This window comes from Sipha flava, unplaced genomic scaffold, assembly GCF_003268045.1.
Source record: "Sipha flava isolate LNK unplaced genomic scaffold, YSA_version1 122_pilon_pilon, whole genome shotgun sequence".
NCBI lineage: Eukaryota > Metazoa > Arthropoda > Insecta > Hemiptera > Aphididae > Sipha > Sipha flava.
The window spans coordinates 1,277,568-1,292,982 of record NW_020271748.1 but is presented as its reverse complement, the minus strand read 5'-3'; the positions used below and the strand labels follow the sequence as shown (position 1 = coordinate 1,292,982).

The window sequence follows — 15,415 nt, the reverse complement described above, 5'->3', positions numbered from 1 at the left end:
TTTTTTACGGGAAAAGGGTGAAGTTCCAAATTCTGAAAACTTGGTTCCAAATAGTTCCAAATTAGTTCCAAAATATTAGTAAAGGTTTGAAGTCGATAGGACAAAGTGGGGGGCTGCGTGAAGTTGGCCCCCCCAACCGAAAATCTCTTATTTCGAGAAAAGGGTGAAGTTCCAAATTATAAAAAGTTGGTTCCAAATAGTTCCAAATTAGTTCCAAAATATTGGTGAAGGTTTGAATTCGATAGGACAAAGTGGGGGGGGGCCAACTTCACGGACGTCATATTTCGTAGACATGAGTGTTCGTTCGGGCAACTAACCCGAAAATCACCAAATGACATATTTTGCACTCAATACATTTTGATTTCATATCACTTTTAGTTTTATTTACTTTTTTTTTTTTAATAAATAACTTCTAAATGACATGATTAACTACGTATTAATGAATCATATACCATTTTATTTCCACCAAATATAATTCAAAAATAGAAAGTACTTAGTTATAAGTAGTAAAATTAATTACTTTTATTAAACGGCAAACGGAAAATAACTATCCTACAATCGTGTTTAATCAAAATATCTCAATATAAATTATTAATTAGATTGACTTTTTTCAACTTCATCTATTAAATATGATTTTAATTGTTTAAAATTGTTTAAACAGCACAAAAAAAAAATAATAAATATGTAAATATTTTAAAACAAAAACCGTGTTTTAAATAATAAAATATTGGTTTTTTTTTTTTAAAAAAACTTGTCTTTTTCCAACTCATATTTTAATACAATTATAAGTATGACATATATAGATATATAGGTCTATTGTACATGTATATATTTATTAGAATGATATTTTAACAATAAATTAGTTGTTTTTTAATCATATTTTCATAAAAACTGAATACTTCTCTAGTAGCTGCAAAGCATTTGTCCATACATTGTAAATATATTGAATGTGAAAATTTTCCAGTAGTGTGTGATGTTAATAACTGTCTGGATTCAGAAGAAGAAAACACTAAAGTAAAATAAGCAACTGATGACTGAAAAAGAAACAATTATTTTATTATTAAGCCTAGTTTATTAAATTCCACTGTTCGTACATTTATTTGTAATTCATCTGGATTGAGAATAATTTCTTCCGAATCGGTGATTGCACAACTGATTGCTGCAAACAAATGGTGCATACTAATACCAGAGTCCATTAATGCCAAGCAAGAAGCATTCAAACAAGTCGCTAGTAACTAAAAATAAATAATAGTATAAAGAAATTATCTACTGAACTATGAAGCCTACATACATTTCCTCTGTCTTGCATTTCTTGGACTGTAACAGCGATTGATGTCCTTGGATATTGTTCAACAATCAAAGCTTCTTCACATGTTGATTGCATGATTCCTTCCAACATTTTATCATGAACAGCTACAAAAGAGAAAATACTAAAATGATTATAAATTATAAAATGCTTACTAATATTAAGTATGTATTTGTTCATACTAATACTGCCAGTTTTTCTCCTAAAAGTTACATCCACGGTACCACGATCATATAAGCATTTGCTAGACTTGGGTTCGAATGGTCCAACAACTGACACAGCCACTGTAGTTTTACCTGAAAAATATTTACTAAATAAGAGAACTGCTCAAGAGATAATATTTAAAATGCGGGTACATTGAGACACATATGCCGATCCATCGGAATTGCCTATAAACCCTAATCGGCATTTGAGAAATTCTTCATTCATATTTTTCTTTTTAAATATATTTAAAATTATTGATGAAAAGATATTATTTTCACTTGAAGTTCGAATAAGTTTTATTATTTTAAACAATAATACCCAAACGGTTGAGTATAAATATTAACCTAAAATGTGAGTTACAGTGGTACATTTGATGGACCTATTGTATGGTTCATATTGATAAAATATAATTTTTAACGATAAGATAGTTTTGTTCGTAAGTCAAAAATAAATTGTCAATTGTCAATTTTTTTGTTTGATATACTAACTGCATTTGAATTATTGTAATCACATTTAATCATTTTACAATGTTGATACAAAGGCAATTGTCTTTAAATATTTTTAAATTTCATTTTTTAATGTACATACTATTAAACATTTAGACATTAAATTACTATTAAACTTTTTTTTTTTTTCAAAAGTATGTTTTAACATTTCCTTAGTTGCTCAATATTATCTTACAGTAAATATATTAATTTAATCAATATTATCTCTCAGAATAATGACAGAAACTAATAAAGGATTGTCAAAAGTACATATCTCAACAATTGAATGGGATATGATGGATAAAACTAAATTTTTACCTTTAAGTATGTTAAGTTCATTTTGTGTACGTTGTTCTCTTTATCCGCTGACATTAATCAAAACAAGACTTCAAATTCAAAAACATGGAGAAATGTATAAAGGTAATAAATCAATTACATCTTAGATATATAAATATAGATACTTCATAGATTTATAAAAAACAATTAGTAATAATTTTTTTTTAATTTTTATTAATTAAAAAATGAATTAATTCATATTTATTTAAATAAATTGGTTAGCTATTGATTTTTAATAATTTTTTTATCTAGTTTTAATTTATTTTAAAATTTAAACTAATAATTCTTCATTTTATATTTAATTTTTCTTTTTTAGGATTACTGGATGCAGCTAATCGTATTTATCATACAGAAGGTATGTCAGGACTTTATCGTGGTTTTTGGGTAAGTTCTGCTCAAGTTTTATCAGGTGCAGCCTATATTGGTGCATATGAACAAACTAGACATATGACAGCTCCATACTTACAACAATGGCCTGAAATTAGATCAATGGTCGCTGGAGGTGTAGCATCTGTTTTTGGTCAAACAATAATTGTACCTTTTGACGTAGTTAGTCAACATTTGATGATGCTCGGTTTGTCAACTAACAATGGAGAGAAGAATAAAATTGTAAGTCTTTAGATCAAAATTTATTTTAGTATCTTTAAGTGTATAATATATGCAATTGACCTACAGTAATAAAAACATATATGTATTATTTTATAAATAACTATTCTGTTAAATATGTTGATACTCATGGGTAGTATTTTATATATATATTGAAATACTTCTTATTATTCTTATTTTTTCATTAGAATTCAATGTAATGTTAATTGATTCTTAAATGCTCTTGAAATAATGATAAAATATTTATAAAATGCTTTTTATTTATTTTACAATTTTTTATTTTTATTTTGTCTAATATAATTAAAAATTATATGCTATTTAACTAAATTAAAATTTTTTAAATCTTTTCATACATATTAAAATTATGAAATTCATTAAATAAATTATGTTGTTATCTAATTTATAATTAACTATAAGCCATCATTTTTTTTATTATAATTTTATTGGTTATTTTAAGTCCCCACTTTAGATATAATGTACTTTTGACCTTTAATTTTACATTATTAAAATAAGTAAAATGGTAATCTTGGTATTAATATTTTTAAGTTTAAAGTTCCAAATTTTATGTATCAATTTGCTCGTGAAATTTACATTTTAAAGCAATTATATAATTATTTAAATGTTTTAAAACATTATCTACTTATTTTGAGTTTGACTAATATATTGACCATAAATTAAAATAATCTATGTAATATTTATATACACAACCGAATTATTTAAACTGTTGATTTAATCATGATCAATATTATTTTTATTTATATTTTAAAATTAATTAATTTATAGTGAAAATCTATGATTAAACTACAATATTAGTATTGTTATCAATTATTTATAAAGTTATATATAATATCAACTACAGTATAACTTACTTAAGAAGCTCTTTAAGGGACTAGATCACTAGAGCGTCTTAAGTAGGAAAGCATCTTATGCGAGTATAGAAAAAAAATTAATAAACTTTTTATTTTTTATTATTGAACATAATTTAATAGGTATGACATTTATAAATTATAATTAAGTGTATTTTTTGTTATTCAATTTAAATAAAAAAGAAATAAATACAAATTTTATTTTATTACATATTAAAAAATGATCTACTTTTGTTTGCTTGAGATTCTGACAGTGTGTTTCAGCAAGAAAGTTTTGATTTTGTTTACATAACCCAACATTTCTTTGGCATTCTCTAAAGAGGATAATAGTTTTTGAATTTTTGATAGATATTGCAAACCAGCAGTAATTGTAGTTAATACTGGATCTTCTCTTTGATTGTCTTAAATCTCATAATACGATGAAATATGTATCTACTTGTCAAAAGACTGTAGGTATTATAATAAAATAAAACCTAAAAGTACTCGTAAATTAGTAAAATTTCTATTTTTATTTTCACACAATTACTGAACCTTAGAGTAATCTGCTGAACAAAAGAACTTATTATCCGAGTGCTTAAGTAAACTGAGTGCTTAATAGGTAGTTTTTGCATTGACTAATTATGGGACAGATGAAAAACAGTGAATTTTACTGTATTTTGAATCTTAGGTTTTATATGAAACTATATTCTATATATTGTATACGTAAAAACTATTTATTGTTGTTTCTTAATTATTTATTAATTAAACTTTTAATATATAAATAATATATGTTATAAAAATAATTATATCAACTTATAATTGAATTATCATCTGTCCATAATATTTAGTAAATACATTAATAATATTAGTTTTGACTTTAATTTATATCTTCTTGGATTTATTAGGCCCTCATACCACTCAATCAGATAATGTAGTCTCCATCCTTCAGTTAGAAGCACCTTCCGTTTTACATACTTTTTTATAACATATTCCCAGTGTATCCTTGGTCTTCCCAAAGGTATTTTCTCTGGAGTGTTTAATCTTTCTCATAGCATTAAATTTTGGTTCTACCAGACTACAAGAATGGCCATTCATAGTCATCCCCTTCTGATAACTATTGATATATCCACATCACTATATATACTGTATATAATACAATTTCCAGTTCTATATATTTTTTTCTCTACTTAAATTATTGAACAGTATATACACTGTATATATTATTTTTCAATTATAAATAATTTATACTTCTCTGAATTCAGAAGAAATAAGACTTTTTATTACAATTTAAATTAAATATTTATTTAGTTTTTTTTTTCCAGATATATTTTCGTCCACTTGGAATTCATTTAGATATTTCTAAATCAAAATTTCACACCACATTAGATATTACTCGATGTGTATATCAACAAGATGGTTTTAAAGGGTTTTATAGAGGATATGTTGCTTCAGTTTGTACTTATGCACCCAATAGTGCATTATGGTGGAGTTTTTATACAATATTTCAAAGTATTTAATACTGTTTATTACACTACACAATTATTTAATCTACTTAGGTCCACTGACTATTTTCTTGATAAACAAAAATATATTAAACCACAGAATAGATTAATATTTTCTATTTATAGACTTTAACTTACAATCTTATTGCCTTTTTCATCAATATATTGATATTTGGTCCTGTCCTATTATCAGGATAACTACAATACCATAATCCCATTATTAGGACTATCTTAAAATTATATTTTAGTCCCATGAAATAAGATACACTATACCGGGTTTGATCCATTTTATCAGTGGTAAACTATTTATATGTTGGTCAGTTTGTCAGGTTTTGGACTGACTTCTTGTTCTGACTGAATTCTTGTTTGTCTTAGAGAATCTTAAAATTATTGACCTTTAATACTCATTATTCCCATAAATACTACATCAATATATTCATTTTTATTACCAGACTTTTTTTTTATTTAATAATTATTTTTAATTATATTACTCTTAGGGATACGTCAGTTATAACTATACAATTAATTTTTTTGAAGATTTTTATTTAATTTTAATAATTATAAATATTTAAGGTACAGAAAATATATATTTTTAAAACTCCATATCATGGTGCTTATTTGTTTTATGTACTTATATTAGTTTGTTTTGCATAGTTTTAATTATAAGCAAAAGTTAGTTTAGTTCTTGTTTTTTCAAACTGAAAGTTTTTATATTTTAATTCAACAGTAATGTAATTTTTATTTTTGATTAAGATTTCAATTTTAAATATATAAATTAATTGAAAAACTTTTTCTTTTTTTTTTTAAATAGGATTAAATTAATGAATTTGAATAATATCAGTTGGACCTAAATTGAAGTAGTCAATGAATAATGCAATTATATTTCGTGTTTATTTGTTCACATTTAGAACAACTTGAGAAAAAATGTCCAGTAAATACTTCACTTTTATTTTTGCAAAGTATATCGGGAGTTTTGGCTGGATTTACTACAACATTAATCACTAATCCAATGGACACAATTAGAGCTCGTTTACAAGTAAATATAGACAAGAAAAATTATAAACTGCGTTTTCACTATTACTGAAATTAGCTTTTAGCATTTTTTCAAACAAAATGTTATTATATTTTATAAAAGTATTTATAAATAGTTTTAAATTAATTTCTAGGTTCAAAGAACTAATTCTATCATTCAGACATTTAATGTCCTTTGGAAAGAGGAAGGCGTGTTGATGTTCACTAAAGGACTTTCTGCTAGATTAGTCCAGTCAATTTGTTTTAGTTTTACAATTATCTTAGGTTATGAGAGTATCAAGAGAGTCAGTGTACTTCAAGAGTATAAAGATCAGGTGCGATGGTAATATGGATCAAATAAGAATATTCCGATAAGAATTTTTTTTTTAATAAACCACTTGATGACTTCTTATATTATTGATTCACATTTGTTATGTTTACGTTTATGCTACTATACAAATAAATTATGACATATAGTTTTCAATTATTTTTATTTGTAACCAGTAGTTGTGTTATTTCTATGTTAATAAATATATTGTATTGTTCTAAAAATATATCGCCATTGAAATGCAACTGAATTTATTTTGCTTCTATAATCTTAAAGTATTTTCATATTTGTATCACCTAAATTTTGGACAATTATACAAGTTTATGCTCATTAAAAATTACAATTATTGATGTTGGTTATAACAGATATTATTTCCTACTTGGTACTAGTATTGTAAAAAATATGTTGTCCAAAATCAAATTATTACAAATCATTATAATCATATTAATAACATAATGTTAATGTCTATATTATTTATATATTTCAAATAGTTTTCCATATTATTTTTGTTGGAAAACCAATAATTTTTAATATTGCCGCTGTTCGTCATGTGAATGTTATTTTCATGAGGATAATATAGGGAACGTGGATTCATATACGAATGTATAGGTTTTGTGAACACCATTATTTGTTGGTACTCCAAAACGAATCGTGTGAATATGTGTTCATATATGGATCTTTTTTGTACGTTTCTGAATAGACCCCCAGGTTACGATCGCATTACTAACTTCATGGCAGAAGACTTGTTTTTATGAATATTTAATTAAATTTTTTGTTAAGTGTTGGACATTTTCCACTCAACTGGAAGATAACAACATCAAAACAAATCCGGATAGCTATAGACTGATAAGCTTACTAACCATGGATATAGATATTGACGATTGCACCACGGTTTAAAATATTGACCTCTCTACCAAATGTTTTTGGGTACACCCTCAGTAAAGCCACAATAAAAAAAAAATGTTTTACTAACAAATATTTTTACAAAATTAACAGTTTTATAATTAATACATGGTTAAACAATTTTAAACTTACTCTAAAAAAATTTATATCACATATAGAAAATCTAACAGATAATAAATAAATTAAGTATACTTATAAATTAATCAAAATATAAGTTAATTTAATAATGTATTTTAAATCAGTCTTACTGAATATTTATTCTAAATCAATAAAAAAAAAAAAATAGTGATGAATAAATAGCAATTACATAATTATAATAAATAATAATACAAATTTTCTAAATAACTATTTTAATAATAGTATTAAATATTTAGTGATAGGATTCAAATTGAAACACATTAAAATGTTAATGAACTATCACACTCGTCAGCTGTATGTCCAAACACTAAAAAGAAGACAATAATTATACTTATTTAATCATACTTCAGAAATAAACACTATAACATGAATAAAAATACATATTCAAACAATAATTTGATATCTTGAAAATAACTTACTATCACAGCAAACACAAAATGGTTCTTCAGCAGTTTTATTTGAACCATCATTAACTACTCTTCGTTTCCTTTGCACTTCAGGAGATTTTGGCTTTTCGGGGCAATCTTCATTGTCATGAGAATCAAATATTTCACATTGTTCACAATAAAGTCGAGTAGTCCTTAAGCGTACTTTTTTGTTTTGATCTCTGAAAGTAATTTCAACAACTATATTTTATAATATAATATTTACAGTCATGGTGCCATGAGAGGGGAGTAATGGAGCGCACTTGCATACCCTTGGATTTAATAAAAAAATTTATTATAGAGGCTATTATTATCATAATTGGATTTTCTAGTACTTTCTAACCTAACCTGCATTATTTTGTAGACATTAGGAAAAAAAAAAGGAAATCATTTTGTACTGTCATATAATTTAAAAAAATATTCCTATGTATTTAACTCAAATCAGCGTATATGTATGTATGATATGTATATATCATATAATCATATGTATGATGCACCCCCTGACGAAATTTCTGGCAGCGCCTAAGTTTACAATACATATTTTAATAAAATTAAGTCATTCAATTACACATATTTGTGGTTTATATTGGATTTTTTTTTTCTAGTTACCAAAGCCAATATTACCAAATATTATTAAATATTACAAAATCTATATTAATAAAAAAATAAAATAAATGGTTTTTTATTTCTTATTATGAGACCCAGAGTTAATGAAAGTAATTATTTTCGAATAATTGCATATTTTTTACTATAGTATACTATAAATATTTAATAATATAATTGAAATGTATTTAAAAACGGTGATAATTTTTTTAAACAATAATTTCATTTTTATTTTAAACAGATCAGAGAAAATAAATGTTTGCACTATTTTAAATCATAAAATGCAATAAAACTTATTTTAATAGTTAAAGCAAGGCAAACTATGTAACTATTTGATATTTTTATAGACTTTTATATAATGAGATTTAAAAAGACAGTTTTTAGATATCATTAAATTTAAAATCTAAAATAATGCACATGAAATTTGTTGTATATTTAACAGCCCATTATATTAAATATGTTTCAGATACAAATTAGATAATATTTTTATTAGATTAAAATCACTATAATACAAATTATACTTTAACATAATCAAGACCTTATTTTAATACTTAAAGATCTAAAACATGTAATCAAGCACATGAGCAAAAGATCTATTTATTTTTTAATTTTAAATAAAAACTGAAAAATGTAGATTATCCTAATAAGAATTAATTGGAAATTTACAGATACTTACAATCCACAATCCAAAATTTGTTTTTCTAGTGCCTCAATTTTAAATTTGTTTTCTGACACCTTAGTATGCAGACCAGCGATTATGTTGTTCAACAAGTTTATTTGCCAATCTTTTTCTTCCAGTATTTTTTCAGTTTCTGAACATGCATATTGAAAATGAAAGATATAATTAACATGTTTTCAATAAGTTAAAAATAATTTTTACTTTTTTATTATTATTAAAAACTAACCAGATTTATCATCTGTTTTTTCATTTTTGACTTTAGCAGGTTGAGAGGATTCATAATTAACCACCAACCTTTGAAGAACTTTTTTATCATTTTCTAAACTTTCACATTTCGTTTTAAACTCAGAATAACGTTCATTTTCAGTTTTAAGTTTGTAAATCTAAAATTTTAAATTATTTACTAAAAATACATAAGTGTTTAGTATTACAATAAATATGTATTAATTTTATTTAAATTAACCTCTTGCTTTAATGATAGATTTTCACATTCCTTAAGTTTGACATTATTTTTTGTTGCTTTGTATAGTTTTTGATAATCTTCTTTTGAAACACCATTTGGATTTTTCTCACTAATATTAAAAAAAAAAAATAACAAAAAAACTATATTTGTAATACCACCATATTTTAAATAGTATAATATACTTAATAATAAAAAAATCGGTATTAATGAAGGGGAAGTTATGTTTCAAAAATATAAGAAATATTTTACTAGAACCAGAAATTTACTAATTTGCACAATTAAATATAGAAATATATACAATACTTAAACATACATTTCAAATTCAGAAACATCAGTTTCCATGACTGCCGATAATTTTTTATGTAATCCTAATATAATAGAATTCAATATTTTAATTTCTTCGTTTTTTTCTGCTAATAAATGAACATCTACAAAGAAGATTTGGTCAAAAAATTGTTAGTAGAAACAAATAAATTATTTAACATATTATTACCACTTTTATCAGGTTTGTCTTGAATAATATTATTCTTACATTTCTCCATATCCTTTAACTTCCAAGAATTTAACTAATTGAAATATAATAACAAATTAACAGTTTAGTTAATTTTATTATTTTTTATACATATAAATAAATAGTGCACATAATTTCTAAAGATTAATATTATCTAGTAAAATTATAATATATAATTTAGAAATATTAAACTATTTTATCTATGTTTTGATAAACAGAATATTTCATTAATAAAGAAATATTATACATACTAACCTCTGTTTGTAGTACTAAAATTTGATTTTCTTTAATTTTTAACAAACTATAGGTTTCTTCATATTTTTTTTCTAAGTTATATTTTTCTTGACTGTTAAACAAATTAAAAAAATAATTATGTGAAATTTTTTTTTTTTTGAAAGAGGTTTTGGTAACTTAGGCAATCAGCCCCCGTATAAGTTCAATTAGATGTAACTCTTGTTGGCATAGTTCATTTATAAGTGTTAGTTATATATAAGAGTTTCTCTTAAGATGATAGCCTCACTTGGAAAGTTAGACCACCAGTGCCAAGTTTTGAGCTATCATTTTACATTTAACCCCAACTGCTAACCTATAATGTGATTAACCTAACCACAAAACTACACCCTCAGAAATATTAAACTTCATTAACTCACTTATCATTATGATTTCTCTGAAGTAGATTTCTATTGCCTTCAATACGTTCATTCAAATAATGATTTTCATCTGTTAGCTCTTGTATACGAAATTCTAAATGGGATTGGGTACTGCGATCTTTTTCACTAAATAAAAAAAATGAAATGGATATTATAATGAATTATCACATGTGTTATAGAAATTATTAATTTTTGAAGTAAATAAATGTAAAATTAAAATTTTAATATTATTACTTACAGCAAGGCTTTTAATCGGTTTAATTCTTTACTGTCACCATTAACAGATTCCAAATTTTGGGATTTAAGCTGTTCTATTTCAAGATTTTTTTTACCTAATGTAGATTGTAATACAGAACATTCATTCTTTAGCTCATTGATTTGTTTTTGAATTTTTAATTTTTCACCATCTAATTGATCTGATTCAATCTTATTTTTCGCCTTAAGCTCAGCATTAAGAATATTTTGTTCTTCTATAGTTTTGATCATATCTTTTTTTGACAATTCTAATTGTTCAAATGCAGTTTTATGTTCTGATACTGTTTTTTCCAACTCTTTTTTTAATACTTCCAAATTAGCTACCCGAACTCTCTCTTTGTTTAATTCTTCATTAGCAGATTCTAGTTTTAACATTAATTCTTTTTCAGTATTATTTTCTACAAATTCTTGTAATTGATTTTTCAATATTTCAATTTCTGTATTTTTTTCAGTCAGACAAGTTTCATATCCTATCTTTTCCTTTATTAATTTATCTTCTCCTATTTTTTCAAGCTCCTTAATTTTTTTTTCTCTTTCTTTCACTTTCATTTCTAAGTCAGTTTTAGTCTCTAAAATAATATTATTTAATAGTTCAATCTTTAAATTACTATCCTCGATTGCTTTAGTCTTATTTTCTACATCTTTTTTCAATTCTGTGATCTCATGGTCTTGTTTTTCGCTTATTTTTATTTGTTCATCCAAATTTAACTTAATATTTTCCAAAGTATTTAGTTTCTCAACAAATAGTGAAATTTCTTTATCTTTCTCATCCAATAAAATTTGAGTATTATTTTCCAATATTAATTTTTCTTTAATAAATTTGTCTTCTGTAATTTTTATTCTGTCCACAATATTGTTTTCTTTTTCTTTCAATTTGGTGCTAAATTCTACTTCAGACAACATAATTGTATTACTCAACTGATCGATTTTTGAATTTTTATCATCTATAATTTTTGTTTTGTCTTCAACTACTTTTTTTAATTCCATAAGTACATTTTTTTTAATATGTTCAATTTCATTATTCTTATCATCAAAAGCTGACTGTAATACAGAACATTTATTTTTTAGCTCATTGATTTGTTTTTGAATCTCTAATTTTTCAACATCTAATTGATCTGATTCAATCTTATTTTTTGCCTTAAGCTCAGCATTCAGAATATTTTGTTCTTCTATAGTTTTGATCATATCTTTTTTTGACAATTCTAATTGTTCAAATGCAGTTTTATGTTCTGATACTGTTTTTTCCAACTCTTTTTTTAATACTTCCAAATTAGCTACCCGAACTCTCTCCTTGTTTAATTCTTCATTAGCAGATTCTAGTTTTAACATTAATTCATTTTCAGTATTATTTTCTACAAATTCTTGTAATCGATTTTTCAATATTTCAATTTCTATATTTTTTTCAGTCAGACAAGTTTCATATCCTATTTTTTCCTTTATTAATTTGTCTTCTCCTATTTTCTCAAGCTCCTTAATTTTTTTTTCTCTTTCTTTCACTTTCATTTCTAAGTCGGTTTTAGTCTCTACAATAATATTATTTAATAGTTCAATCTTTAAATTACTATCCTCAATTGCTTTAGTCTTGTTTTCTACATCTTTTTTCAATTCTGTGATCTCATGGTCTTGTTTTTCGCTTATTTTTATTTGTTCATCCAAATTTAACTTAATATTTTCCAAAGTATTTAATTTCTCAACAAAAAGTGAAATTTCCTTATTTTTTTCAGCTAATATAGCTTCATCTCGTTTTTTTTCCAAATTCAATTTCTCTTCATTAGTTTTCAATAGTTCATTGATATGATCTTTTTCTTGTAATTGGGTGTCATATTTGGTTTTGGTTTGCAAGATTAAATTATTCAAATGTTCAATTTTTAAATTTTTTTCTTCGATAATTTTGATTTTTTCTCGGATTATTTCATTTAATTTATTTAAATCCTGTTCACGCAATTCACTTGCCTCTAGTTGTTTCTCAAAAGTTTTTTTCATACTTTCTAAGTCTTCAATTTTTACCTTAAGTTTAGAATGTTCTTTGTCTTTTTCATCTAATATAATCTTAGTTTTCTCTTCTAGTGATAACTTTTCATCTCCAATTTTTAATAATTCTTTAATTTCTTCTTCTTTCTTCTTTAAAATAGCATCATATCTGTTTTTAGTCTGCAGAATTAGATGATCTAACTCTTTGATTTTTATTTGATTATCACCAATTATTTTATCCTTTTCATTAATTAATAGGTTTAAATTTTGAATATCCTGCATGCATACTTCATTTAAAGCCAATTTTTCCTCAAGATTTAATTTTGAATTTTCTAACAAATTTAATTTTTTAATAAGATCTGAATTCTCTAATTTAATTGATTCTTTTTCGAAATTTTTTGATTCCAATTCTTTTTTAAATATTTCTTCATTTGATGTTATTTTCTCATCTAATTGATTAATCTTATCTTGTAATTCTTTTATAGTAAATTGATAATTAGTAGTTTCATTTATTAATTCAGACTGCAAATTGGCATTATTAATATCCTGTTTTTGTTTTTCAGTTAATGTTTGTTCAAGTTTATTGGTTAAACTATTTATTAGTTCATCTTTTGTGGTTAGTTCTAATTGTTGGTGTTTTAATATTTGTTTTTTATCTTCTTCTAACTGCAATACTTTTTTATTAATAATATCCAATTCATTTTGTTTTGATATAGTTAATTCTTTCAAAGATATATTAAGATTTTCTATTAAAATATTATCTTGTATTAATTTATTATCCTTATCTTCTATTATTTTCTCCATTTCTTTCACATAACTTTCATATTTTTCTTCCAACATAGATTTTTCAGACTTAAGACATACAAATTCATCATTTATAATTTTCAGTTTGGTAGTAAGTTCTTTTTCTAATTCATTTCTATTTAATTCCTGTACAGATTCCAAATCATCATATTTTTTTTTTAATTCTGCTAGTAAAGTTGTTTTGTCTTTTACTGATTGTAATGCTGATTTTAATTCTATGTTTACGTTTTGATAAACTTTTTCAAGTTGTTCAAAATTTTCAGAAATGGCATTTAATTTTACTGACAAATTTTTTATTTCATCATCTTTTTCTTTTACTTTATTATTAAAAGTTGTTTCTAACTGAGATTTAGACTTAATTATCTGTGTTTTAATTTTCATTAATGTTATGTTACAAATTTCAATTTGTTTATTTTTTAGTATTAATGATTTATTAAAATCTTTTGATAATTCTTCAATATTAATTAAAGCCAACTGCATTGGTTGCTTAAGAATTTTTTCAAAAGCTTCTTTATTATAAATCAATTGTTTGGCTTTCAATTCTTTTAGTTCTTCAGTAGTTGTATGTAAATTAAGTTTTAATTTTTCAATAATATTTTTTTCAGAATCATTTAAACACATTATATCAGTATGGTTTTTTTGGAGCTGTTCAATTTGACGATTTTTATTTTCCAATTTACTAGCAAGTTCTTGTTCATGCTTATCAATAATTACTTTATATTCATCCTTTAATTTTGATAGCTCATTTTTTAGATTGTTCACAGTATCATCATGTTCTTCATTCTTCAATGCACTTAAACATTTAATACCTTCATTTAATTGGTCGATCATCTCTTGATTTTGTTCAATTTTTTTATCTTTTTCTTCAATTACTTTATTTAAGTGTTCTGTAGTAGCAAATAATTTCTCATTAGCTTCCTTTAATAAGCGATCATGTGTTTGAGAATTTTCATTCAATGTTTGACGTAAAATGTTTAAATGTGTTTCTTTGTCAACTACTTCTGAACTTAAGTTGGACACAGATTTTTGCAATTCATCTTCATTATTATCAATTACTTTTTTAAGAGATTCCAACTCCTCTTTTATTCTACATAATTCTTCTTCCTTTTCAAAAATTTTCATTGTCTCTTTTTCAACATCTTTAGTTAAATTTCTTTCTTTGTCTAAGTCATATTTTAGTTCTTTAATCTTTATCAAAAGTTCAGTGTTTTTATTTTGTAGTTCAATATTGACAACATTCTGTTCTTCATTGGTGAACTGCAAATTTTGAACTTTTTCTTTTTCTTCGTCCATTTGTTTCTGCATAATATTTAATTGTTGTTTTAGCAGATTTATATTATTAATTTGAGTTTCAGATGACTTATCAACTTGAACCTTTAAAAATATGATA

At 24.0% G+C, this 15,415-nt stretch overlaps 3 protein-coding genes across 7 annotated transcripts in view; 1 reads left to right on the top strand and 2 right to left on the bottom strand.

The window, feature by feature from the left end:
• Positions 1-816: 816 nt before the first annotated feature.
• On the bottom strand, positions 817-1,827 carry LOC112694070 (exosome complex component RRP46). Its single transcript, XM_025569417.1, has 5 exons — positions 1,663-1,827; positions 1,489-1,602; positions 1,292-1,413; positions 1,095-1,235; positions 817-1,034 (listed from the first exon to the last, which is right to left on the bottom strand). The coding sequence occupies exons 1-5, from the start codon at positions 1,733-1,735 to the stop codon at positions 849-851; spliced, it is 636 nt and encodes a 211-aa protein (XP_025425202.1). The 5' UTR covers positions 1,736-1,827; the 3' UTR covers positions 817-848.
• A 163-nt stretch (positions 1,828-1,990) lies between these two features.
• On the top strand, positions 1,991-6,779 carry LOC112694069 (solute carrier family 25 member 44). Of its 2 annotated transcripts, XM_025569416.1 has the most exons (6): positions 1,991-2,150; positions 2,228-2,415; positions 2,648-2,940; positions 5,105-5,291; positions 6,193-6,320; positions 6,451-6,779. In XM_025569416.1, exons 2-6 carry the CDS (start codon positions 2,232-2,234, stop codon positions 6,640-6,642), a joined length of 984 nt encoding a protein of 327 aa, XP_025425201.1. In that variant the 5' UTR covers positions 1,991-2,150; positions 2,228-2,231; the 3' UTR covers positions 6,643-6,779. The 2 variants fall into 2 exon arrangements, with proteins under 2 accessions (XP_025425201.1, XP_025425199.1); XM_025569414.1 differs by lacking the exon at positions 1,991-2,150 and having other exon boundaries at positions 2,157-2,415.
• A 1,092-nt stretch (positions 6,780-7,871) lies between these two features.
• LOC112694071 (CAP-Gly domain-containing linker protein 1) overlaps positions 7,872-15,415 on the bottom strand; it is a 33,494-nt gene continuing 25,950 nt past the window's right edge. For all 4 annotated transcript variants that reach the window (XM_025569421.1, XM_025569418.1, XM_025569419.1 and 1 more), the window contains 10 exons: positions 11,234-15,399; positions 10,996-11,121; positions 10,601-10,691; positions 10,328-10,400; positions 10,148-10,262; positions 9,835-9,943; positions 9,598-9,754; positions 9,369-9,504; positions 8,084-8,271; positions 7,872-7,971 (listed from right to left, as the gene is read on the bottom strand). In XM_025569421.1, the coding sequence (XP_025425206.1) occupies positions 7,925-7,971; positions 8,084-8,271; positions 9,369-9,504; positions 9,598-9,754; positions 9,835-9,943; positions 10,148-10,262; positions 10,328-10,400; positions 10,601-10,691; positions 10,996-11,121; positions 11,234-15,399 (5,208 nt within the window). In that variant the 3' untranslated portion in view covers positions 7,872-7,924. The remainder of the gene's footprint in view (positions 7,972-8,083; positions 8,272-9,368; positions 9,505-9,597; positions 9,755-9,834; positions 9,944-10,147; positions 10,263-10,327; positions 10,401-10,600; positions 10,692-10,995; positions 11,122-11,233; positions 15,400-15,415) is intronic.

Coding starts and splice junctions, on each gene's coding strand:
- LOC112694070 (XM_025569417.1), bottom strand. CDS start 1,735: ATGAATGAAGAATTTCTCAAATGCCGATTAGGGTTTATAGGCAATTCC. Junction 1,414..1,488: donor GAGAAAAACTGGCAGTATTA/GTATGAACAAAT, acceptor TCTCTTTTGTAG/CTGTTCATGATAAAATGTTG. Junction 1,236..1,291: donor AAATGCAAGACAGAGGAAAT/GTATGTAGGCTT, acceptor ATTTATTTTTAG/TTACTAGCGACTTGTTTGAA.
- LOC112694069 (XM_025569416.1), top strand. CDS start 2,232: ATGACAGAAACTAATAAAGGATTGTCAAAAGTACATATCTCAACAATT. Junction 2,941..5,104: donor ATGGAGAGAAGAATAAAATT/GTAAGTCTTTAG, acceptor TTTTTTTTCCAG/ATATATTTTCGTCCACTTGG. Junction 6,321..6,450: donor CAATTAGAGCTCGTTTACAA/GTAAATATAGAC, acceptor ATTAATTTCTAG/GTTCAAAGAACTAATTCTAT.